General features: G+C 31.4%; 1 protein-coding gene across 5 annotated transcripts in view; it reads right to left on the reverse strand.

The window, feature by feature from the left end:
* The window catches only part of LOC143056987 (cilia- and flagella-associated protein 74-like), a 43420-nt gene that overhangs the window by 2496 nt on the left and 13963 nt on the right, over positions 1–26961 (reverse strand). For 2 of the 5 annotated variants that reach the window (XM_076230208.1, XM_076230204.1), the window contains exons 17-42: positions 25250–25339; positions 24770–24943; positions 24002–24095; positions 23445–23549; positions 22686–22885; positions 22135–22256; positions 21761–21889; positions 21222–21268; positions 21051–21091; positions 18158–18331; positions 17489–17622; positions 16918–17093; positions 15034–15134; positions 14379–14534; positions 11573–11712; positions 11035–11160; positions 10541–10706; positions 10110–10229; positions 9453–9614; positions 8704–8833; positions 7870–8024; positions 7283–7412; positions 6759–6886; positions 4990–5004; positions 2807–2875; positions 554–619 (exon numbers count right to left, since the gene is read on the reverse strand). In XM_076230208.1, the coding sequence (XP_076086323.1) occupies positions 554–619; positions 2807–2875; positions 4990–5004; positions 6759–6886; positions 7283–7412; positions 7870–8024; positions 8704–8833; positions 9453–9614; positions 10110–10229; positions 10541–10706; positions 11035–11160; positions 11573–11712; positions 14379–14534; positions 15034–15134; positions 16918–17093; positions 17489–17622; positions 18158–18331; positions 21051–21091; positions 21222–21268; positions 21761–21889; positions 22135–22256; positions 22686–22885; positions 23445–23549; positions 24002–24095; positions 24770–24943; positions 25250–25339 (3150 nt within the window). Of the gene's footprint in view, positions 1–553; positions 620–2806; positions 2876–4989; positions 5005–6758; positions 6887–7282; positions 7413–7869; positions 8025–8703; positions 8834–9452; positions 9615–10109; positions 10230–10540; positions 10707–11034; positions 11161–11572; positions 11713–14378; positions 14535–15033; positions 15135–16917; positions 17094–17488; positions 17623–18157; positions 18332–20465; positions 20507–21050; positions 21092–21221; positions 21269–21760; positions 21890–22134; positions 22257–22685; positions 22886–23444; positions 23550–24001; positions 24096–24769; positions 24944–25249; positions 25340–26961 lie in introns of all 5 variants that reach the window. The other 3 variants (XM_076230209.1, XM_076230206.1, XM_076230205.1) reach the window with 2 other exon arrangements.

The following is a 26961-nucleotide window of genomic DNA, read 5'->3' on the forward strand; positions in this document are numbered from 1 at the left end:
GCCTTTAAGGTGGTACCTAACGCTACAGGGAGATAACTCTGTAAAGTCAGCTAAACGTTTTAATTACGTTGTGTTGTAAAAGGACTATTAAGCTTTTCAATGATCAAAATTGGTGTTTGTCAAATTGCTATATAACGAGTGTAATTTTTCTGACAAAACGGTTGGTTCAAAATTTTTTAAATTTTTATATTTTTGTCAAAGGGTCAAAGTAAATACTTTGTAAAAATTTTATGAAAATCAAACGAGCCAAATTAATTTTAGTGAAAGTGTTGGGTACCACCTTAAATATATATTTCTACACTTCTCTGTAAACAAGATTTACCAGTTAAAAATAAATGGCGAGTCTAACCAGAACACAAAATTACAGTTCAGCTGAAATGTTTATGCAGAAAAACTTTTACATTAATTTTGAATTACAATTATCCAAAGGCCATTCTTTATTGTTTTCAAAAGGCAGCAATTGATTTACAAACTATTATCAAGAGGGCTTGTTGCCTTAATGACCCTAATATAATACAATCACAGTGACTATCTGAAGTATTTGTAAACATACATCATGACCTGGAGGTGGAGACCAGGTGACAGTGACTGGTTTCAGGTTTCCTGCCTCTACCATACCCTGTTAAATAAACAACAAAATGTATTTCTATTAAAAAAATAATGGTATGAGAAATGTTTTATTCTGTGAAAGAAATTGGTATACTTATAAGTTCAGTTCCATAACAGTTCAATGCATTTTTTTTAATTTCTAAGGAATAGTCAAATGATACATGGGACTTTGCTGACAGAACCATTTTTTACACGTATTCTTAACTGTCAATAGTTGTCTAATCTAAAAAAAAATATCCCGATACACATCAAATCCATGGTGAAAATAAACTAGAGGCTCTAAAGAGCCTGTGTCGCTCACCTTGGTCTATGTGACTATTAAACAAAGGAAGCAGATGGATTCATGACAACAATGACTTGGCCCAGTAGTTTCAGTGGAAAATGTAAGTACAAATTTACAAATTTTATGAGAATTGTTAAAAATTGACTATAAAGGACAATAACTCCTTAGGGGGTCAATTGACCATTTTAGTCATGTTGACTTAATTTTAGGCCTTACTTTGCTGTACATTATTGCTGTTTACAGTTTATCTCTATCTATAAAAATATTCAAGATATTAACAAAAAACGGCAAAATTTCCTCAAATTTCCAATTCAGGTGCACAACAACCGGTTGTCCGATCCATCTGAAGATTTCAGGACAAATATATCTTTGTCAAATTTGCTCTAAATGCTTTGGTTTTCGAGTTATAAGCAAAAAACTGCATTTTACCCCTAGGTTCTATTTTTAACCATGGTGGCCATCTTGGTTGGTTGGCCGGGTCACCGGACACATTTTTTTTAAACTAGATATCCCAATAATGATTGTGGCCAAGTTTGGTATAATTTTGCCCAGTAGTTTCAGAGGAGAAGATTTTTGTAAAAGGTAACAGACGACGACGATGACAGACGAAGGACGAAAATAATGAGACAAGCTCACTTGGCCCTTTGGGCCAGGTGAGCTAAAAAGACATGTGAAATCTCAAAATATAACCATTACCATGTGCAAAGCCAATCAATCGTTTTTTAGTACTATACTTGATAGAACTAATCTTCTAAAAACTCAACCAACGTGTACCCATGTGCACATGTACCAACAAAATTGTGTTTACATTCTTTCATTTTTTTTTTGACAAACATCAATATATATAACACAGTCACTATTTACAAAATATCATGTGCATCAAAAAAACAGTATGGAATTCTACAAAACAAATTCATAATATAATTGTGTACTTTTAATCCTGATACAGCTTAAAAATAAAATAAGACTGCTTAGAAGTGGGTGCAATGCCTTTTAAATGCTAGTATTTAGTGACATTTTTCGTGAAACCCAATAAAAACTAAATAAAATCAGCTACCTTAACATTCTTAGTCCTGGTATACTCGTAAACCTATGATATAATCTGATGCATTAATCAAATATTCATCATCAAATTAATAAATGATGAAACAGTATCCACAAAACAACAGTGAAAAGTAGTTTAAAGCAACTTAAGAAATTCTGTTTAAATGAATATCTGAATAAAACAAGAATATTTGTCTATATGGTTTTCCCATTACCATGTTCTATGAATCACAAAATAAGGGTCTTAACCGTAAGGAGTCACATGTTTTTTTTAAGTTCACATCATAATGAACTAGTGTAGTAACTTTCAAGTTGATATGATTACAACTGTATTGTAAATTATCATAAAGCAAAACTTTAATCTGATAAGGAACCAATAAATAGATGGACCGACACAGGAATACAGAAATGAGAAACATAGTGCCACTGAAGTGGCAGTTTTATTACAGGAAAGGGATTATAAACAAGTGATCACAAGTGCAACTGAAATGGCGATTAAGAATTCCAATTTCGAACATTGAGTCAATGAAATGACAGAAATTATTTCTGTTAAAAATAAGTTTTGTCCTAAATCCCAATTACTTGTTTAGGACATATAGCTTTTAGTGTAGGACAAGACTGGCAAATATGATCATTTCCGGAACCTTGGTGCCTCTCCTATTTAAGACTAGGCATAAAAAACAAAATACATTTCCAGAGATAAATCTATTAATGATGTTATATATTCTCACTTGTCATGAAATTGATAGCAAGATTTCAGTTTATATTTTGGCTGTTGCCTATTCTATGCTTCCACTTGGTGATACAGACTTCAATTCTGTTTTGTATGCGACATTGGAAAAAATAATATGGCATTAACTTTCTACTTACCCTTTGTGGATCTATATTAAAACCTTTTGATGTTATAGCTTGCACATTCTCAAACTGGAATTCACCATTCTATAAATAGACAAAATAAAATCTACCTTTATTTCCAATTCAATCATGCTTTTTTGCTGTAAAACATTTCAACCAATTATTTTGTACATATTTCCATTAAAGTTGATTATTCTAATAAGACTAACACATGTTAAACTGCTGTTTATTTTTGCAAAAGAACTGATATATAAATAAATAGCAAACTTGGCTCAAGCTGAAATAATCCGATGATTTTTTAAAATAAATATAATTAAGACAATATAAATAACCCTTTATCATGCTGTCTTTCATTTAACTTCAAATTGCACCCTTAGCCCAAAACACATGTGTAACATGAGCCTCTTTTTAGTGTTTCATATTGCTTATCCCCCAAATATTGAACTCATGCAATTGTGCTGTTCCTGACATTAAAAAGTTGAATTGTGACAATTTTTTGTTTAAAGAAAACAACATTCTGATTTCAAAGTCAAAAGAAAGAGACATTCAATGATACAATAAAGGATCTCTTTAAGATTCGTAAAGTTCTTCTGTACATGTCAGCTAAAGAGAGAAGAAACACTTTTTAAACAGACTTTGTTGAGTTGTCACGGAATAGAAATTCTTTCATAATATAAGTTCCAAATGGAAACAATATTCTGGAATATTATTTCCACTGGAATAAATATTACAGTAAATGTTCCTAACGCAATAAATGGTATAGAATATTTGTTCCAATAGGAACAGATATTATGACATTGTTTATAACAAAGTTTCCAGTGGAACTTCTGTTAGGTGGAACAAATATATGTTGCCAGAGTTGTTAAAAAGTTTTAAATGAACATATTCAAAACATGTGGCTTCTTTCTAAAAAAGTTTAAACAAAGTATGAGACAATTTCTAAAAACAATTATCATTTCAAAACTGACCAGTTTCCCAATGATTTTTAAAGTAATCATGACCAAAATATTGTAGAACTTAATAGCATTTAGCTTGCAAAATATCACATTGATATATCACATTGATATATGTCAAAAGTAATATTAGAAGTAAATGTAATTGCAAATTTTATCAGAACTACTCATGCGTAAAATATAGGTTATAACAACCCAAATGTTGAAATGTGATAATTTCATGAGAGGATCGATCCTTGCTGGAATAAATGATTTTTACAGAATAGAAAAAAATATAATCGCTCGAAGAACTAGAAACAATATTTGCATTCAAACATACAAAAACAAATAACTGAAAATTCCATTGTATATAGAACTACTCTAAACAAAGCAGATGTCTTACCCCGTTAAACTTCTGTTATAAAATTATAATACTATGTTATAGTGCAAATACATAAATATGGAATATTTTTTTTCTCCTAAAATATTTCTACAATAGCAACTGAAACTAAATTATAATAGCAAGGTAAAAATAGTATAATGGCAAATGCTTAATGAATTTAGATGAAAAAAAAATATTAACTTTTTTAATTCAAGTTACAACATTCTTATAGTAGTCTCTAATTTCAAATCAATAAAAAGAAAAAGTATACAAAGAAAAAATAATATTATAAATTTACTCATCAATGACCAAGGTTGCAAAAACATTCAAAAAAAAATAAATATTCAAATTATAAAATTATAATGATTGTGGCTTATGATAAACTAATGAGTCATGAAAATAAATATAAAATATATAGCAAGAAGCGAATCTACACCAATGATAACAAAGTTGTCACCTTTCTATGTCCCTAAAGTGAATCAACAAAGCATGAGTCAATCTATGTGAACTTGCAAACCAGTTTAAAGTTTTTGTTTTTTAAGAAAATAAATCATTGAACAATAAAAAATAAGGCATACAAAAATTAACAAAGAATTTAAAAATAATGGATATTCATGGTAAAGATAGCTAAGGATAAAACTGCATATCTCAGAGACTCAGACAAATTGCAAGTGGGCATAAAAATTAATTTTTAAATACAAGATGAAAAAATTATAACAATTAATATATATATTAATATAAAAAAGTAAACAAAAAGAGCCCATCCAGTAAATAAATTACTTAAAAAAATAAAACAGTTGTCATGTTCCCTAACCATTATGAAGTTTTTGCAATAAAATAGATGTAAAACAGAGAAAAATCTATGTTCAGGGGAGATAGCTTACCTTTCCTTTGACTTCCTGTTAGATAACACAAGATTTCATTACATATTAGTAAGAACAATCACACTGTTATATATAACAAAGCCAAACATCAATCAGTTTTAGCTTCTCAAGCTGTTTTGAAAATATTGGACACATCTTGTACACTCTCACTTTTCATAAAAGTGACAAAATATAAACAGATAACTGTATAGAATATAGAAAATCACAGTGTTTTTTAAAGATCTCTTGGTTGAAGCACAAGAGATTACCAATATGGTTTAAAAATTACCTTTTATATTAAACTGGTAAAATCACCAATCATTTTTTGCAATTTTTTATTATCAAAACATTCAATGTAGCTATTTTTTAGCAGGACTATATTATTATTACGTTGCTTGAGAACCAATACCTTATTTTGTGTGGTCTTTGAAAATTGTATTAATGAGTTCAGTATTACAATATGGTTATAGCATGCAAAGTTTATGGATAATGTTAATAATAACTGATAACTCAGGAGTTGGAGTGATAATATTAATATTGAGAAAACCTTTTTCACAATATAAATTACAATTTCAAATATTATGAAGATACATGTATAGAACAAAATATACATAGTTTGAGTTTCAGAAAAACTACAGGAGGTTAATTTTTTCAACCTTCTTCTTACATATGTGTTGCATATATCAGATTATTGAGGTTTAAACTAGAAAATTATCCAAATTAAAACAAGATTAGAGTCACAAACAGATAGTCATGGATTTGTTTAGGAAAGCATGCATCAATATTTTGATACCTGGTCAAATCAGAACACCGTTTCAGTTTCAGGGTATAATGTGAAGTTCATGCAATAATGTTAATAAACAAGAATGTGTCCCCAGTACACGGATGCCCCACTCGCACTATCATTTTCTATGTTCAGTGGACCGTGAAATTGGGGTCAAAACTCTAATTTGACATTAAAATTAGAAAGATCATATAATAAGGAACATATATACTAAGTTTCAAGTTGATTGGACTTCAACTTCATCAAAAACTACCTCGACCAAAAACTTTAACCTGAAGCGGGACGAACGAACGAACGGACGGACGAACGAACGAACGAACGAACGGAGCCACAGACCAGAAAACATAATGCCCCTCTACTATCGTAGGTGGGGCATAAAAACAGATATTATACATGTTAAGGAGGTAGACCTAGGTTAAGGGATATAACTCTAAAAATCATCAGTACGTTTGTGTCAGTCATTTTTATAAATATGTTCTAAGCTTCTAGGATACATAGATTATTTCCAATCTGTTTCAGGTAAATGCTTAAAATTCATTGACGAAACTTGACTTTTACAAACGCATAACTGATTTAAAGAGTTATCTCCCTGAACCAAGGTCTACCCCCTTAAAGTAGAAACGAACACTGATCCAGGTTCCAGGTATATACATGGCACAAGAAAATGTTTTCCAAACAATTTTTGGAAGAATAATTCCCCTTTAACTGATGTACAATAGTAATATTTTAGCAGATATATTCAATTTTCTTTACCCAATGTAATTTTTAATTAACCATCTGATTAACTAGTTTCAAGATAGAAATGAATGATCTATGTAGAAACAGTCAAAGATTTACAGACTAATTATTGAACCCTTATATTCTTTTTCCCATAATAGAAAATGACTTGCTCTTTGGCTTGCTGATAATTTCCTTTAATATACCATGTATGTTGAAATGGAACAATCTTAACACACAGATTAGGGAAAGTTTTTTCTGGAGATATATACACACACTCTTATCATACCTTTTTCTGACTGACTGCCATTGTCCTGACACAGCCCACATATATCTCTCTGGATCCTGGTACAAATTCTGATTCTTTGGCTATGCTCTTAACACTAAATAATACTGATGGTAATATGCCCTTTAATTCTAAAAAATATAAACCATATTCATTATGATGATATTAAATTTGCTAAAAAAAATTCACTGGTTTGATTCAACGTAATTATGCAAAGATGACCATTTAAATGTCCACAAATTGTAAAATTGCCCTTCTAATTTTCTTACATACGCACATGATTTTGTAGCCTTTTGAAAACAGATGAATTCTGTCAAAATGAAATATAATAAAAACTAAGCTAGTCATCTAGTCAAAGGATTGATTAAAATCTGGTTTTAATTCAATTTAAATAGACACATTTCACAAAAAACATTATTACAAAGAATAAAAATTTCCTGTTTCTTCCTTTCATCTGTATAGATCTCAATATTTAAATTTTACAGGTCAAACTAGGTAAAAATGCTGCTATTATTTTTTTTACAAACCTTCTTCTTCTAATGTTGAGGGTGGGTTCTCTGATAATGACTCCACATTAACTGTAGTTTCATCCACACCATGGACAAACATAACATTTTTCTTGGCCATGCCTTTTATTTGGAAGGAGTGAGATTCTTTCTGTAAAATAAGAGTTTACTTAGTCATATAAAATATCTAGATGGTGGTGTTTACTTTGTTCAAATATCTAATATTCTTTTAAATGATGATTCTTTTACTTTGAAATTTTGCACTGTACAGAAATGTTTTTGTTGTTGGAGATGTTAGAAGATCTAACCAAACAATTATGTGTGATAATAGACTAATCTGAAAGTGATTTCAAATACAACTACTAATAAAAGAATAATTGATATTTATGAAACAGAACATTTTGTAATAGCTGCTTTTTAAAGAAATCTTTAATCTCTTTTAAATATACTTTTCCCAAGTGAAAATTAAAATCTATTCCACTGAAACTTTAAATTGGTGAAATATTTAAAAAAAAAAATTTTTATATCAAGAATCTGTACAAAATATTTTTTTCTTTTCCATTCTTTGTTTATAGCATTTAAGCTGAAGAATATATCATGGTTCATACCTTTCCAAATAATTCTATTTTAACAAAATCAGAATAATGGTCACTAGGATGATCTGGGGCAAAGGTCACTGTAACTTCTTGTGTTGCCCCTGGTGCTATTCGACCTTCAGACGGTACCAAGTCAAATATATTTTGACCATTGTTGTTTTGTGTGCCTTGAAAATATTATATATGGGATAACAAAATGATGAAAAATATGATATTCTATAAAAGCAGTAGATTTTCATAAGAGAAATAAGATAAGATAAAGATAAATAATAGTTTGTTAAAGTGTCACATATTGATCTACATTAAAATACATAAAAAACGTTAACATCATAAAAAAGGATCAATACCCAGCCTATAAAGACTTACGAGACACTGTATAAGCAGTATCTTTCTTTCAAAAGTCAATAGTGTCTATGGTCTACTTAAAACTAACTAAGCTTATATAGTGTATACAACTATTAACAAAATCCTTCCTCTCAAAATCAATAAATAAAACATTTATTAATCCTGAGTACTAAAATACAATGTATAATTAATCAAAAGCTCTCAACCACAGACCTTTTTGGAATATCAAATGACAAAAATTATCAAGTTGTAATTTTTAAAGATCTGCACCCAAGTGGACAATTCTTCCATAGAATAATAGTTCATTGGTAATAGATTGCAAATTATCTCCCCTTAATTTGCTTTTTATACTGCACACTACAAAAAAATAAAAACATTTCACAAATCAGATTAGGAGAGCAATATTAGTTATTGTTTCTTGTCTTTTAAATAACCCACTCTAAATTAGAATGATCCCATTGATATGAGACTAATGAATTGTTGTTTCTTTGAAATACATACCAACTAAACTTTTCATTTTTTCATCGGGTTTTATAAACGAAGGCAATTCTTGACTTTTAGCATGCCGCAATAAAGACAGACTTTCTAACTTTATAGAATAATCTATGGATAGTGATGAGGAATTCTGCATCTGAAAGTAGAAAAATAAATATTGTTTACTTGTAGTATTTCTTTAGCTGATATCTGATACGTAACTCTTTTGTCTTATTTGATGTAATCCTATTTGATGTAATAGTTTACAATTGACTGGTGTTTTTTCATGAGGATTTTTTTGTGGTCATTCATTGGGTTCCATTATTGTTAGTAAAAAATATTTTGTGTTCATAAAAAAATATACATACCATGCATAAATGGAATTGTATTCAAATATTTACTTTGATTTTATTTCTAAGATTACAACTTTTTTTACTGATCTTAAAGCAATGCATTATCTTGTATGAAGCATGAAAACTCTAATATTAATATTTTCAGTCAAAACTTTTAAAAGATAACAAAAAAAACAATTTTAAAATGAAAACTTTTTAATAATTATGTCACCGGATCGACAATGTCGGGTGACATATTGCTTTTCCTCTGTTTCTTTTTCCGTATTATTATGTCACCCGATCGACAATGAATTACCATGCATATATGTGCATTCACTGTTAAAAATTTTGAAATAGCTGCCGCTTAGTGGCAATGGGGGGAAGGGTGACATCCGCTATTGCTTGCAATAGCAATTCTAGTTTTTATTACAACTTATAGACTACCTTAAAAGTTCTTTCTAAGTATTCTCCAGCTAAAACAGCACCAATATCAAATACACCATTTTCTGTCGGCATATCAAGGTTAATTATTGGGTTGACACCCTCTCCCATCACTGTCACATGTAAAACTGAGGTTCCACTGTTAATTTGTAGCACTTCATGGAACTAAAATAAAAATTGTAAATGTTCAAGTTAAAAAAACTTTCTAAATTCTATTTTGAAATTAATGTAGTATAGATAAAAGTAATCAAAAACAGTTACAAAGTAAAACTAAACCTCAATATTAATTAGGTTAACTGATTAAAGGATTTTGTAACATTGTATTGCTGATTTTAAGCGATTTAAAGACAGTATACAGTTATTAAAGTTTCTCTGTATATCTTTTCCATATTTGTGCATTGCTTTTGACTACTTCAATGCAGCCGTGTACATTGTGTAATACTGAAGTATGACTACATCAATTCAATAAATTAAACATTAAAATGTATCAATCTGTATCCTCTGAGTATCTGTTCCTTGAGCGTTAAAATATAACAGTTCTCATAAAAAATTTATTAAAAAAATTAAAAAAATCATCAAAATCTAAATGTTTATATCGTACTTTTTAAAGCAAAGACATTAAAACAGCTGAATTTTTAATGAAACGTATGATAAACATACCACACGACCAGCTTCAGGTGTAAATGATATCAGTATTGTATGAGTGCCATCTGGTGGTAAAACTCTTAATGCATTCAACATGAGGAACGGTCCAGATGTGTCCAGCAGTGATGATGTTAACTGTCAGAGTTAAGGAAAATCTTCAAATTGAAACAATATAAACAACAAAAACAAACATTTTTTTTTCAGAATGAACTTTGCAAGTTCAGTTCATTACTTACTGTTAGTTTACAATAAACTCTTTAAGATTCAATATATAAGCTGAAAATGAAGTACAAATGTTCTTCTCTACGAAAAATGGCAGATGATTGATATTTAAATTATTTTTGAATTAATACTCAGAAATTAAAATATCTTGATAGTCTAAGTATAAGTCATTTTATAGTACCTTTGTACTTAAATAATAAGAAAATACACAGATCAAAGGATACTTCTATGGTTTTCTTTGATATATTCTGTATAGTGACAGATTTGATGATTGTCTGTCCTAGTGAAACTTCTCCAAAATCCAGAGTTGTCTTCCCATGGTCTGAGATTGCCACCAAGGTAGGCTTAACAACAGGACAATGGACCTCCATATATAGTGTGTTCTTATTACTGTAAAACAAATGTAGAAATTGTTGTTAAAGTTATGATGAGCAAAGATATCTTTTTTGAATAAAGATAGTTTTATCCTTTTTGAGAGAAGAAGATCAAGCTTCATAGCACAGCTTAGGATATCAAAGAAGATAAGATCAAAACATTATATCTCACCTGTCTCTACAATGATTGCAAAAATACTATTACAAACTGGTATGAGTGCCCTCTTTCATTTTTTTTAGCATAATGTAAGTACCTACCTCAAAATTCCATGTTTTAATACTCAAATAGAAGAAAACAACAATCTTTAGTTTAATCCTACATCTTATCTTCAAATAATACATACGTGTAAGGTAGTTCTCCTGGATTACCACATTTCCCTGATGCTACATAACATGGTATAACATAGGTTCTAAAACAACTCCTATACTGTCTCAACAGAGATCCCAAGGCTGCTGCATAAGCTGGGGTACTGGAAAGGTTAAATAAACATCATATTTAAAAGAATTACAGAAAATTAAAGTATGAAAAAGAAGACAAAAATAAATGCTCTAAGAACATTAAAACAACATTACAGAGAATAAAATAGTTTTTTTTTTTATTATTTTGAATTTCAAATTCTGTATAGCAATTCTCTGCTTTTTCTTTGTACATTATAACTCTTGAACATTTTGGAAATAAGCAATAAAGAAAATTCCAGCCAACCCAAGCTAAGAAGGTTCCAGGTAATTTAATAATATATTTTACTTGCACAATTGGGGCTGAAAGATGTTACTGCAGTTACAAATGATGAAAGTGTTTAAGACCTTGACTGGCTGTACAGCCCTTGCACAGTTGTTTTTTTGACTGTTATCTAAATGACATGTTTGAATATTTATACTCACTCCTTTGTGATATTCTCTAGTGTTGGAGGTGTAAAAGGTTTAGGTCCAGCCACAGTAAGAGTAGGTACACCTGGTGATTGTCTCCCTTTCCCTTTAGCTGGAGATTTTCCCTCTTTTCCTTTACCTTTATTTCCTGATTTCTAAAATAAAATAAAATCTAAAGTTGAATTATACATTTATTTTAAATACTGACACTTTACGCCAATAAAACGGTAAACTTTAGACAAATAAGGACAATGATTTCAGTTTGAAGCCTGGTATAAAGAATGGGAGGTTGTTCAAATTTCTCTTTTTCAAAACTAATCCAGTTTAGATTTATCGTAATTTTTCAATCCACTTATAATGAAGTCCAGAAACGTGCATACTTTGACACTTTAAAAAAAGATGGTAAAATACACTTTTTATTTCACAGACTCAGGGCGAGTTCCACTCCAATTTTTTGCTATCATATATTTTTTCATTACATTTTTTACAAATAGATGTAAAGATTGGCATGATTTGAAATAACAATGACAAGGGTATAGCTTTTACAAACTTAAATTTTAAAATTTCAGGTTGTTACTTATTACACAAATTACAATTCAATACGTTAGATATATAAGTTTCATAACAGTCATCATGCAATTAACAAAAATGTAGCAGTTGTAAATTACAAACCAGCCATATAGAGATTATATAACATTATTTAATGGCTAACTGCTGATTATTTTTGTTAGATTATATTTCACTCACAACTCTCCTAACATTTAGAAAATGTCAAACCACAAAGCAAACCTGATACTGTTGCATTTTTCAAATAAATAAAAAATGTTGCAATTATTTCAGAATTTACAGTGTATAATTGCAACTTCAAAACTTTATCCTATGTTCTAAGGTGACTGGAGACATGGTCATATGTGTTCTGATGTTGACCAACAGAGACTACATAACCTATCGAAGTCTCAAAATGTTCCATATATTTTGTTAATTTTTCAGTACAGCCATAAAGAATTATTTTTCTGTCGTATTGAGCATAATATCAATCTTATTACCATTGTTACTGCAATTTTGCGCATTATCAAAACAAAACATATTATATAAACAATCGCCAAACCAACATTCCGTCAATGTTACAAAACTCGTATTTAATAAAACTGTTACCTCATCCTCCTGTTGTACAAAAAATACTTATTTAGACATTTTTTAAATCTCGTGTAACCCCTTTAGTGCCTATTTCAAGTATTATTCCAGCAAAATATACTCTGGTTAAAAACACGCAACTGTACAGATAAGACCAAAAATAAAATTTTACTGCTGGCTTCCAATAAACAGAATACCCTTAAAATTAAAAAAAAAATTAAAATATTTTTTGCATGTATCCCAACACTTATCTTTCCTTTCCTTTTCCATTGCAAATTAATATGTTAAAATAGATGAATCCAATTCTAAAAGATTTGTAAAATTGAGACAAACAGAAACATTCTAAAAACCTGGCCTAGTGATAAAATATTCATTGTGTAATGACACCTATAAACATATAATTATGTGGTGTTATATAAGCAACAATTATTCTGACCACCTATAATATAACATATAATAAATGACATTTGACATTGTGTGATGACAATTTCCCGTAACCTAAATTTTGTCATTGGTGTTACATTAAGCAACGATTAACACTTTCTTTACCTCATCTTCTTCTCCATCACCCTGTACAGATTATAATATTCAAAACATGATATAATTATATTTTTCCTGAATGTTTCCCATTCAGTTTTCTGGTGATCTGTCATAGTTGGAGCAGTAGGACCTTGTTAAGCTAGGTCAAAATCCTAATTTGGCTTTTATGCAGCTATTTACAGTGGATTTTGTTTTTTTGCATAGTTTACTGTTAACCAACTTATTTTCGCAGATACTTTTTCTAGATCACTTTGCAACTATTTAATTTCACAATTTTCTGAAATTCTTGATGAAGTTTAATGAGGAAAGATCCAAGTTTGATATATTTGCGACGATTATTATTCACGTTTTTTTCTACTTGTGAAAGTTGCAAAAATAAATCACTCACGAAAAAGGTTGGTTTACAGTATTTGACAGACAAAATTATGCCATTTTGACATTTTTATGACATCACAGCTTAAAATAGAGCAAGGGAAATGATTTTACCTGTGTACGCATTGAGTGAAATTAATTCGATATATCATCATATAAACATGAATGAAACTGTTTTAAACTTTATTAAAAAAAATGAAAAAATGAATATAAAATAATAACTAAAATAAAATGTGTTCAGGAAAAATATACTTACCAAACGTCCATTCTCGGTCTAAAAAACTTGTCAGTTGTAACTAAGCATATATAGCTGACGATTAATTTCTATGCAATTGATAGGCCACTTGTTAGGCTTATATGATGCAGATAACAGAATTTTTTAATATAAGATGAATAAAAAATAGTTTTGTGCAGGAGAATATTATACAATTATCCAAAATATAAAAGATGACATTAACTGGTATGATTAAGTTGAGTCGAAAGTACAAGTTCACCCCAAAATGAACAATGATAAATTTCAATTTGGTGTGACCAAAACTCAATTGTAAACGTATTACAAATATTCAAAGATGATGCAGAAAGGATGGATAGACATAACCACAGACAAAAAATATAAGCAGTAATACTGCGGTAGACAGGGAATTAAAGAAATGAAAAATTGACCACTCTACAGTATATCTAGCATAGTATTTATGACTCATGACTATAACTAAAATAATGAAATACATAAAAAGCAAGACTTAAAAAATGTACATAAAACAGACAGAATACTAACCAAAGCTTCATCTGCCTTTTCTTTCTCTCTCTGAAGAGACTCCTGATATTCTTTCTGTGCCTTTGCCTCCATGGCTTTGGAGGCCATTCTCACTCCTTCCTTCCTAACATCCATCTCCTCCAACTGTGGAGCAAACCTCACCTGTACCCTACATTTCTGTAAAAACATCATTTGTACTGAGTTATAATATACAATATTATAGCTAACTCTCTTTAGGCTAATAGTAATTTCTTTTCATATAGGTAATACATGTGTATAGTAATGGTGCCCCGACATTAAAGGTCTCTCAAAACATTGGCTCCAAATGAAGCTTTCGTGAGTAGAAGCTGTATACAATATTTTATACTTCTTTTCATAGTTTAGGGTAACTTTGAGAAAATTTAATAACACCGGTGTTTTTTTGTGATTGTGATGTAGAAAAAAAAAATTACTGATGAAAGTTTGTAATGTTAAATTGATTCCTTTTACCTAAAGCACCAATAAACCATAATTATATGATCTTCATTAGAAATGTTGTGTGAATAAATTTATTGCAAATATTTTTAGGTATCCTCAAGATCAACTTTTCCAGGAACTTCTATGATAGCTCTCAATTTCCTATTCTATAAATACTTGATAGTTCCAAAGTTCCTTTAGTTAACTGACAACAGCTTACCTTTCCTGGTTCTATTGTTCCAACAGACGGTGAAATAGTCAGAGGAGCTCCCTCAGGTATCTTAAATTCAAATGATGTTGGTCCGACTGGAACTATTTCTCCTGAGAAGATTGATCAAAAATAGAAAATAGTCATTCATTACTTATCTTCAAAAAAGAACAATAAAGAAAAAACAAGCTGCATCATGAATGCAACATAACAAAACATATAAAATATTAGAAATAAAAGTGCCTCATTCAAACAGTACAAGACATGAAAGGACAAACGAAGTCTAGTATTTCAACATATTGAAAATTTTAAAATGCCTTTTGACTTCTATAATATATTGAAGCAAAAGTGAATAAAAACAATTTTAAGTGATGCCATGACAATTTTCTGATCAAAGAGTTACTTCTTGTGGTACTGTACATATACTCTCCATTAATCGTTGACACAGGTTTTGAGAATTCATTTATACTATAGTGCAGATTTATTTGCTGGTTTGGGTCATACACCAATCATTAATTCATGGATACTTATGTATAAATTGTTTACAAGAACTGTGGCTGTTGCCTACCTTTACCAATCCTTGGCACAGGATGTGTGAATTCATTAGTACTGATGTGTGAGTTGTTAACATGGACTGTGTCTGTTGCCTACCTTTACCAATCTTTGGCACAGGATGTGTGAATTCATTAGTACTGATGTGTGAGTTGTTAACATGGACTGTGTCTGTTGCCTACCTTTACCAATCCTTGGCACAGGATGTGTGAATTCATTAGTACTGATGTGTGAGTTGTTAACATGGACTGTGTCTGTTGCCTACCTTTACCAATCCTTGGCACAGGATGTGTGAATTCATTAGTACTGATGTGTGAGTTGTTAACATGGACTGTGTCTGTTGCCTACCTTTACCAATCCTTGGCACAGGATGTGTGAATTCATTAGTACTGATGTGTGAGTTGTTAACATGGACTGTAGCTGTTGCCTACCTTTACCAATCCTTGGCACAGGATGTGTGAATTCATTAGTACTGATGTGTGAGTTGTTAACATGGACTGTGTCTGTTGCCTACCTTTACCAATCCTTGGCACAGGATGTGTGAATTCATTAGTACTGATGTGTGAGTTGTTAACATGGACTGTGTCTGTTGCCTACCTTTACCAATCCTTGGCACAGGATGTGTGAATTCATTAGTACTGATATGTGAATTGTTAACAAGAACTGTGGCTGTTGCCTACCTTTACCAATCCTTGGCACAGGATGAGTGAATTCATTAGTACTGATGTGAGAGTTGTTAACATGGACTGTGTCTGTTGCCTACCTTTACCAATCCTTGGCACAGGATGTGTGAATTCATTAGTACTGATGTGTGAGTTGTTAACATGGACTGTGTCTGTTGCCTACCTTTACCAATCCTTGGCACAGGATGTGTGAATTCATTAGTACTGATGTGTGAGTTGTTAACATGGACTGTGTCTGTTGCCTACCTTTACCAATCCTTGGCACAGGATGTGTGAATTCATTAGTACTGATGTGTGAGTTGTTAACATGGACTGTGTCTGTTGCCTACCTTTACCAATCCTTGGCACAGGATGTGTGAATTCATTAGTACTGATGTGTGAGTTGTTAACATGGACTGTGTCTGTTGCCTACCTTTACCAATCCTTGGCACAGGATGTGTGAATTCATTAGTACTGATGTGTGAGTTGTTAACATGGACTGTGTCTGTTGCCTACCTTTACCAATCCTTGGCACAGGATGTGTGAATTCATTAGTACTGATATGTGAATTGTTAACAAGAACTGTGGCTGTTGCCTACCTTTACCAATCCTTGGCACAGGATGAGTGAATTCATTAGTACTGATGTGAGAGTTGTTAACATGGACTGTGTCTGTTGCCTACCTTTACCAATCCTTGGCACAGGATGAGTGAATTCATTAGTACTGATGTGAGAGTTGTTAACATGGACTGTAGCTGTTGATACATCATACAAGGCAGTAGCAGCAAAGTGTATCACTTGATGAGATAGATCCAATGGTGGATGTACACCTACCCCTTCACATTGAATCTTAAACTCCCTGAAATATTTATACAGGTATACATATGCTATATAAAATTAGTAGCAAGTGTTTTTAAACACATAAACTTTTGACAAAATAATCAACCGATTTAGTCAATTAAAGATGCTAATAATATTTTTATATTTTCTACATTTCAAGTGTATTAACTTATAATGTTTCATAAAATTAATCGTCCTTTTTTAAATGTACGTTGTGACACAAAAGATATATATGCAAATTGAAATATAGGCGTGTTTTACCTTATGAAACAAAATTACATGCCTATGAAATATCCTAATCATAAGCAAGAGATAGCGCTTTTATTTCTGTTAGTCATAGAAGAAAAAGTCACACTAAAATGCCAGTAGCACTGCTGGTTTTATATTATTCATATGAATAATGATTTCACTTACCTGTTTATTATTGATTTACAATTCAATTCAAATTTATAATCCCTCGCTTTCTTTGGACTAAAGATCACATCAAGGTCAATACTTTCTAATGGCAACAGTGTTCCAAAGCCATCATCTGGTTGTACCTCAACATACTGAAACATAGATAAATGTATGGGGTTTTTAATCATATTTGTCTCGATTGCCTTTTAATGACAATAGACAAATGACACACTTAATATAGATAAAACTAGTGCATATAAAACAGAAAATAATACAGTTTGAAGTTACAGACCAATTGGTCTTCAATTATAGTAGCTTTAGTTATATAAATATACAATATAATATAAGATCAATATATTGACGCATTAGTAAAATAATTCTTTTTGCAGTTTCATGACTAAGAAACATACATACATTAATTATCCTTACAGCTAATTTCCTAATGCTTGTAGAGAATAACTTTGGTAGGCTTGCTTGCTTTATGTAAACATTTACATAGGCTTTGTAATCAACATTGATATCTTCAAACAATATATATAGGCATATTTTAACCAGTATATATTATATTTAAATTTGATTGGACGTTATCCCAATTACAATTGTACAATATACAAACAAAGCAAGCAAGCTAACCCAAGTCTTATTTACATGGGAAATTAGCTGTCAAGTATAACAGATAGTACATACATCTGGTAGGCCAACAAAGCCATATTCCTGTGGTAAGATGGATTTGTTACTAAGACGTATTCTTGTCTTCGTTGACTCATGGATGGTACAACAACCAAAGTTTATGTTAGTAATGTCAAACTCCATATCAGAGGTTGTCACCACAGCTTGGACAGTGAATGGTACTGGTTGAGTCTGGAAAAAATATAAATTCATTTTCAGATTCCATATGAATGAGAACAAAAATGCTTATATAACTGTTTCCAATTTGCCAATTTTGGAACTTTCTTGGATAATAATATTTGAACATTGAGATCATGATAAGTCAGCTAGAAAGAGTTAAACGTAAAAAAATATGATGGTTTAAAGTGTTTACCAGAATCAGCAGTTTTGTCTTTGATGTTGGTTAAAGTGAAATTGCTGCTATGAAAATCTTTTTACCATTGATTGTGAAACTATCATTTATAACTATGAATCATTTTTTTTTATGGAAGTTCATTTTTGTTTACCTGATCAGCCACTCTAATGATCATTGGAGCTTCTAACACACCTGTTTCTTTGTCAAAATATTTACCTGATCAGCCACTCTGATGATCATTGGAGCTTCTAACACACCTGTTTCTTTGTCAAAATATTTACCTGATCAGCCACTCTGATGATCATTGGAGCTTCTAACACACCTGTTTCTTTGTCAAAATATTTACCTGATCAGCAACTCTGATGATCATTGGAGCTTCTAACACACCTGTTTCTTTGTCAAAATATTTACCTGATCAGCCACTCTGATGATCATTGGAGCTTCTAACACACCTGTTTCTTTGTCAAAATATTTACCTGATCAGCCACTCTGATGATCATTGGAGCTTCTAACACACCTGTTTCTTTGTCAAAATATTTACCTGATCAGCCACTCTGATGATCATTGGAGCTTCTAACACACCTGTTTCTTTGTCAAAATATTTACCTGATCAGCCACTCTGATGATCATTGGAGCTTCTAACACACCTGTTTCTTTGTCAAAATATTTACCTGATCAGCCACTCTGATGATCATTGGAGCTTCTAACACACCTGTTTCTTTGTCAAAATATTTACCTGATCAGCCACTCTGATGATCATTGGAGCTTCTAACACACCTGTTTCTTTGTCAAAATATTTACCTGATCAGCCACTCTGATGATCATTGGAGCTTCTAACACACCTGTTTCTTTGTCAAAATATTTACCTGATCAGCCACTCTGATGATCATTGGAGCTTCTAACACACCTGTTTCTTTGTCAAAATATTTACCTGATCAGCCACTCTGATGATCATTGGAGCTTCTAACACACCTGTTTCTTTGTCAAAATATTTACCTGATCAGCCACTCTGATGATCATTGGAGCTTCTAACACACCTGTTTCTTTGTCAAAATATTTACCTGATCAGCCACTCTGATGATCATTGGAGCTTCTAACACACCTGTTTCTTTGTCAAAATATTTACCTGATCAGCCACTCTGATGATCATTGGAGCTTCTAACACACCTGTTTCTTTGTCAAAATATTTACCTGATCAGCCACTCTGATGATCATTGGAGCTTCTAACACACCTGTTTCTTTGTCAAAATATTTACCTGATCAGCCACTCTGATGATCATTGGAGCTTCTAACACACCTGTTTCTTTGTCAAAATATTTACCTGATCAGCCACTCTGATGATCATTGGAGCTTCTAACACACCTGTTTCTTTGTCAAAATATTTACCTGATCAGCCACTCTGATGATCATTGGAGCTTCTAACACACCTGTTTCTTTGTCAAAATATTTACCTGATCAGCCACTCTGATGATCATTGGAGCTTCTAACACACCTGTTTCTTTGTCAAAATATTTACCTGATCAGCCACTCTGATGATCATTGGAGCTTCTAACACACCTGTTTCTTTGTCAAAATATTTACCTGATCAGCCACTCTGATGATCATTGGAGCTTCTAACACACCTGTTTCTTTGTCAAAATATTTACCTGATCAGCAACTCTGATGATCATTGGAGCTTCTAACACACCTGTTTCTTTGTCAAAATATTTACCTGATCAGCCACTCTGATGATCATTGGAGCTTCTAACACACCTGTTTCTTTGTCAAAATATTTACCTGATCAGCCACTCTGATGATCATTGGAGCTTCTAACACACCTGTTTCTTTGTCAAAATATTTACCTGATCAGCCACTCTGATGATCATTGGAGCTTCTAACACACCTGTTTCTTTGTCAAAATATTTACCTGATCAGCCACTCTGATGATCATTGGAGCTTCTAACACACCTGTTTCTTTGTCAAAATATTTACCTGATCAGCCACTCTGATGATCATTGGAGCTTCTAACACACCTGTTTCTTTGTCAAAATATTTACCTGATCAGCAACTCTGATGATCATTGGAGCTTCTAACACACCTGTTTCTTTGTCAAAATATTTACCTGATCAGCCACTCTGATGATCATTGGAGCTTCTAACACACCTGTTTCTTTGTCAAAATATTTACCTGATCAGCAACTCTGATGATCATTGGAGCTTCTAACACACCTGTTTCTTTGTCAAAATATTTACCTGATCAGCCACTCTGATGATCATTGGAGCTTCTAACACACCTGTTTCTTTGTCAAAATATTTACCTGATCAGCCACTCTGATGATCATTGGAGCTTCTAACACACCTGTTTCTTTGTCAAAATATTTACCTGATCAGCCACTCTGATGATCATTGGAGCTTCTAACACACCTGTTTCTTTGTCAAAATATTTACCTGATCAGCAACTCTGATGATCATTGGAGCTTCTAACACACCTGTTTCTTTGTCAAAATATTTACCTGATCAGCGACTCTGATGATCATTGGAGCTTCTAACACACCTGTTTCTTTGTCAAAATATTTACCTGATCAGCCACTCTGATGATCATTGGAGCTTCTAACACACCTGTTTCTTTGTCAAAATATTTACCTGATCAGCGACTCTGATGATCATTGGAGCTTCTAACACACCTGTTTCTTTGTCAAAATATTTACCTGATCAGCGACTCTGATGATCATTGGAGCTTCTAACACACCTGTTTCTTTGTCAAAATATTTACCAGCTTCTTGAAAAAGACTTTTCCTACAATTACAACAAAACAATTGAAAGTAAAAGTGTTTTTATCAAATTGACATGGTTAAAATATCTTCCCTAGCAATATAGTTGTTAGTCCTGGAGCTTATAAGAAGCCTTTAAATCCCATCTAACTATTTTGATTTATGAGAATTTACTTTTAACCAATAAGATATTGAATGCTTTCATTAATGTCATAATTCAAAAGTAAAGAATAATTCAAGTGATTTCAAGAACGCTGATAACAAATTGTGCAATCAAAATTTTAAATGCAATTTTCATTTATTTTCTGTATTTCTGTATAACATTGGTAGAGTTGAGCTGATATACAGTTGGTTTTTGGTAGAATTCTTCTTCTCAGTTAAAACTTTGAAAAGTGTGAAAACCACATCGGTAATTAATCCCATATTTTAGTACTTTGAGAGGTTTTGTATTATTTTGTTGAAACTTGACCTTCCCAGTGGATTGTGACTGAACTTGGATGTAGCCAGTTTCTATTACCTCGGTAGAAACTTGAGCTGAGCAGAGAATTGTGACTGAGCTTGGATGTATCCAGTTTTTGGCAACAGTTCAAGATGATTCTTCAGTTCTTTACAAACTTCAAACTTTAACCTCAATGCTGTTGTTGCCCTGCAAGACACAAAAAAAAATCAAATTAATACAGACGATTAAAAAATAAGACTTACTTATTGGTCATCACAGGAAAAATGTATCAAATAACCAATAAAATATTTGTCCATTCTAGCCTATTTCATAATTTTAGAAATATCCAATTTGACATATTCGTAGATTATTTTCATGACTTTTTCCCACTCACTCATGTAAAGAAATAAATAGCCTGCTATTGATTAGGTACTTAAATGTACATTATTTACCTATTGTTAACAATGATGGTGTCTTGATACAGCCTGTCGTACATACAGATCTTAAGATCGACAGTCTGTCTCTCAACCCAAACAGGAACATCAATGGCATTAGCTAGGGAGTGTATGGAAATCTGAAATCATAAAAACATGATTTTGTTTAAAACTACTGAAATGAATGAGACTGTCATTTATAAAAGAAATAAGCTCAATGGATTCTAACTGATTTAAGTCATCTCTCTAAACCTTAATTTCCACAATCCTTTATTCAAACGTTTTGTGTTGTAAATTTGTATAAATGTGCATTCTTCTGAATGAGCTTACATCATTTTTAAATCCTCATTACAAAAAAGATTTAAATCTTATTAAATCCGTTTTCTCTTTATTACTAGAACTAAAATCTATAAAAAGATTGAGAATCCTAAACAAATTAATATCAAAATTTTTTTTTCAGATTAAGTATAAAGGATCTACACATTTTGGTAAATACATGAAGAGATCTATGATATATCTTCTCATTGGTGACAATAAATATAAAAAGTCGTAATAAGTAACCAACTTACACTTTCTGAGAGAGGATCACTAAAGGATATCAAGAATTCTGTAAAAACTTTTCCAGGAATATGTGGTTGCCAGATAATCTCCAACTTGACAGAGGAAAATGGACCCACTTCACCAGTAGACATTGGGCCAACTTTCATTCCATCTAGGGATCCATAGTCCTCTATTTCACTGATGGCCAGATCTGGGGACTGTTCTCCATCTACAAACATAATAAATTGAGTGAAAATGCAATCTAGAAAATTGAAAAAAAAATTCTTACATGAACTTCTCATTGCTGCTATGTTTAGTCTACCAATAAAAGTTTTTAAAGTTTTTAAAAGAACAGCTGTAAACCATAGTCTAACTATCCACTATCTTTGAACATTGCTTGCTTCTGGTTAGAAATGTATTCTATTGTTTTATAATATTGTTTTTTTTATGCAATTTCTCTATATTACCAGTTTTTTTTATTTTAATTTCTCTATATTACCAGTTTTTAATAAACTTTGGAAATCTGTCCTTCAGTTTTGTTCGAATGAAATCTGCAAGTATGCAAGAGGTTTCTGACAGATTTGAAAAGCACTCACACTTCACAATGTTACAAATCATAAATGCTAAGCTGCTGATCAAATATGAAGTCATCCATTAGCACTTGAAAAAAGAGAAAAGAAAATATTTGTTGGACTAACGGTCTGACAAGGTTTTATTGCAATATCCCCTCTACTGAAAGGTACAAGAATATTTTCCATTTCTTTTATATTATTCAACATTAAATTTACCTTCAACATCTCCCATAGTACCACTCATAGCATCCGCTTCAGCCTGTGTTCCCTGGTGGTCAATAGATGTGCCTCCTCCTTCCTGGCTAGCTTTGTCAACAATTTCTATTGGTTAGAATAAATCATGTGATTAACAGTTTGAAAACTAAGTGGAAAATCTTGATTCAAATTTCATAACAAGTTGAAAAGAAACTTAACAAAATATACAAAAATAACAATTCCAACTCAGGGATATGTATTATATCTTTAAGAAAATGCATATTTCAATACAAAGATTAACGAAGTAAAATGTGTGTGTGGTATATACAGTATATTTTGTAGTTGAAAATCTGATCAAAATATATCAAACAGCTGCAAACAGAACAAATAGTTTTCAAAACTATTTGTATTAAAATGTATGTATTCATTTAATTTTGATATTCTTTTCCCTTCAATATAAAAATAATTTGTCGGATAAATCAAAATGAAAAACAGATGTCAACTGTGTTCTGGTAAATGGCACAAAATTTAGATTTTTTTAAATATCAGATAGAGAGTTTTTAATGCGGATAACTAACCTTGGTCAGGTTTCTTGTCACCAGGTGGAGCTGGCTCTTTTTTCATCATTGATAGGGAATCAGGTGTCCCTCCTCTCAATGTGTCAGCTGTAGTCTAAAAAATCAAAATAATTTCTAGAATATTCAATTACATTGCAAAAATATTTCTGAACTGCCAATTCTCTTGGAGGGTATGGATTATTGAAAAAAAATAATAGTTATTACACTGGTAATTGAAACACAATTATTTCCCAATAAAATAAATAATAATAATTTCAGATGTGAAATAAATCATATAATTTCACTCTGTCGATGTCATTCAATAATGGGTGTTTTCAAGACATTGGTGTTGATGTTGCATCAAAATCAATTGAGAATACATAGAAGAACAAGAATGTGTCCATAGTACATGGATGCCCCACTTGCACTATCATTTTCTATGTTCAGTCGACCGTGAAATTGGGGTCAAAAGTCTAATTTGGCAATTAAATTAGAAAGATCATATCATAGGGAACATGTGTACTAAGTTTGAAGTTGATTGGACTTCAACTTCATCAAAAACTACCTTGACCAAAAACTTTAACCTGAACGAACGGATGGAAGGACGGACGGACGCAGACCAGAAAACATAATGCCCCTCTACTATCGTTGGTGGGGCATAAAAATTGTTCTCTTGTATAAATCTCTACGTACTAAGTAGCATTTAAAAGTCCAGTGTCAATTGAAAATTTAAAAAAAATAATAAAATTTCTGAAAAATTAAATAACTTCTAGAGGTAAAATATCTTACCAATCGTCCTAAAGATGTTTCAGCAGTAGTCACAGTCCTCAGTTTGGACCCTGTCAGTTTAAAGAACTCATATTTGGTTCCAAGAGCTCCATTATTGGTCAAAGTAAAAGTTCTCTTCAGAGTCTCTCCTATAACTGTGGTGCCAAACTCTACTTTGTTTGTATCTACTGACAGCTAAAATAGGAATGTATCTGTATTATTACTTTAATATCAATTCATGTGTTTTATTTAGGGTTTTAAATAAATTCTTAAATTATAAATGAAACATCACAGTATTGTTTCATTTATAATCTGGTAATTTGTTATCACACAAATTTATCAAAAAACTTTGCATTGTGTCTACATATATATAATAGTAGTAGTTATAAAAGGTTCTGTCTTAGAGCTGCACTTTACTTGCAGATTGCTAAATTTTGTTATTAAATGAAAAATTGCATAGATAAACATTATGAACATTTTGTATGAATATATAATACTTACATCACATTTTTTAGTTGTACATTTGAGAAGTATAGAGAAAGGCCCAGTCTGTGACAGGAAATTCACTTCACCAACCAAATCTTCATTTATCTGGAATAAAATTCATTGAAAAATACCATAAAATATTAGATGATTTTAATATAGGTGAAAGTATCAATGCATCTAAAAATAAAGAAATAAGGGAAATTTCTAAATGCAGGATTAAAGAGTGGCAAACATTTCAAAATCATGATACTATTAATAAAAGCAAAATTCTGAAAATGAAATTTTCACTCATGGATGCTTACATTTGCATTTTGTAGAATTTTCGCTAGTTGTTTTTTAAGAATTTTAAGTTTCAAACTTTGTGATTAGCAACTAAAATTCAATCTAACTTCTTCCACATATGGCAGATTTTACAGTATTGTGTTCTGTCTCCTACTTTCATGTTGCTAACGTGACAGAGACAAAAATGAGTAACGTTAGCGACATTTGGACATGTCACATGAGCAACAACATCTTTAAAAGTTAAAATGTATGCACACAGTGATGTTTAATATATGCCTGGAGTAATATAATTGTACAGTCTGGTTTAGAATTTCTAAATATACAGAATGTCATTTGCAGGTGTACTTTATATCAAATGAATACACAAGAAACCAAAAAATGAGTAACGTTAGCGACATTTGGACATGTCACATGAGCAACAACATCTTTAAAAGTTAAAATGTATGCACACAGTGATGTTTAATATACGCCTGGAGTAATAAAATTGTACAGTCTGGTTTAGAATTTCTAAATATACAGAATGTCATTTGCAGGTGTACTTTATATCAAATGAATACACAAGAAACCAATTCGTAATAGTAACATTAGCAACATCTACTATCATGACATTACATTTTGTTGCGAACGTCTTTTTGGTGGACGGAATACATTTAAGGTCCTCTTGTAACGATATTACATACAACTTACCATCTTTGCTTCCCCATCATGTGAAGGAACTGACTCCGAATCTATTTCTGCAAAGGGCGATATCGTAACTCCTATACAGGAGAGTTACAGATCTAAATATATGTTGCTCACGTGACACTGATTTGGACGGAAATGTCGAGAGTAACGTTCGCAAAAAATAAAACAGCCAATGATATTGATTCCTCAAGTCCTTTGAACCCCTTACGTCATCCAAATTTAATATGATTGCTATTTTCAATTATTTATAAAACCCGGGATAAAAATAACTACAATGGGCTGTCTGAGAACCATCAAGAAAATTGCGATTGTGACATACCACAATGGACGGAAAAGACGTGACGTTAGCAATAATATTATTAAATTACCTTTTTTAGCCTTTACCAATAAAAAACTGCCTAAAAGTTATGATTAAAACACAAAAGAAGACTTTTTATTAAAATATAAGTCCATGTTATTAGGCTCCACTTATAAATAATACTTCAAAATTCCACTCCAAATAAGCTGGATGTCAGTAAAGTAGGTCATGATGTCTATTCCATGTCCAATATTTTGAAATTGAAAACCCTCTAATTCTAACAAAAAACACAAACACAGAGTAATTTTTATTTTTATTTACTCAGAAAGACACATTTTATTCAATAACATAATGCATTACTCCATTACACAGTCTGTTTCACAGTTTCAGCAATTGCTTTTTTGATGGATACAAAAAAACAATATTTCCTTCTTATTGTAAAATCTGCCATATACATTAAGAT

Source organism: Mytilus galloprovincialis, chromosome 13 (assembly GCF_965363235.1).
Source record: "Mytilus galloprovincialis chromosome 13, xbMytGall1.hap1.1, whole genome shotgun sequence".
In the NCBI taxonomy this organism is placed as follows: domain Eukaryota; kingdom Metazoa; phylum Mollusca; class Bivalvia; order Mytilida; family Mytilidae; genus Mytilus; species Mytilus galloprovincialis.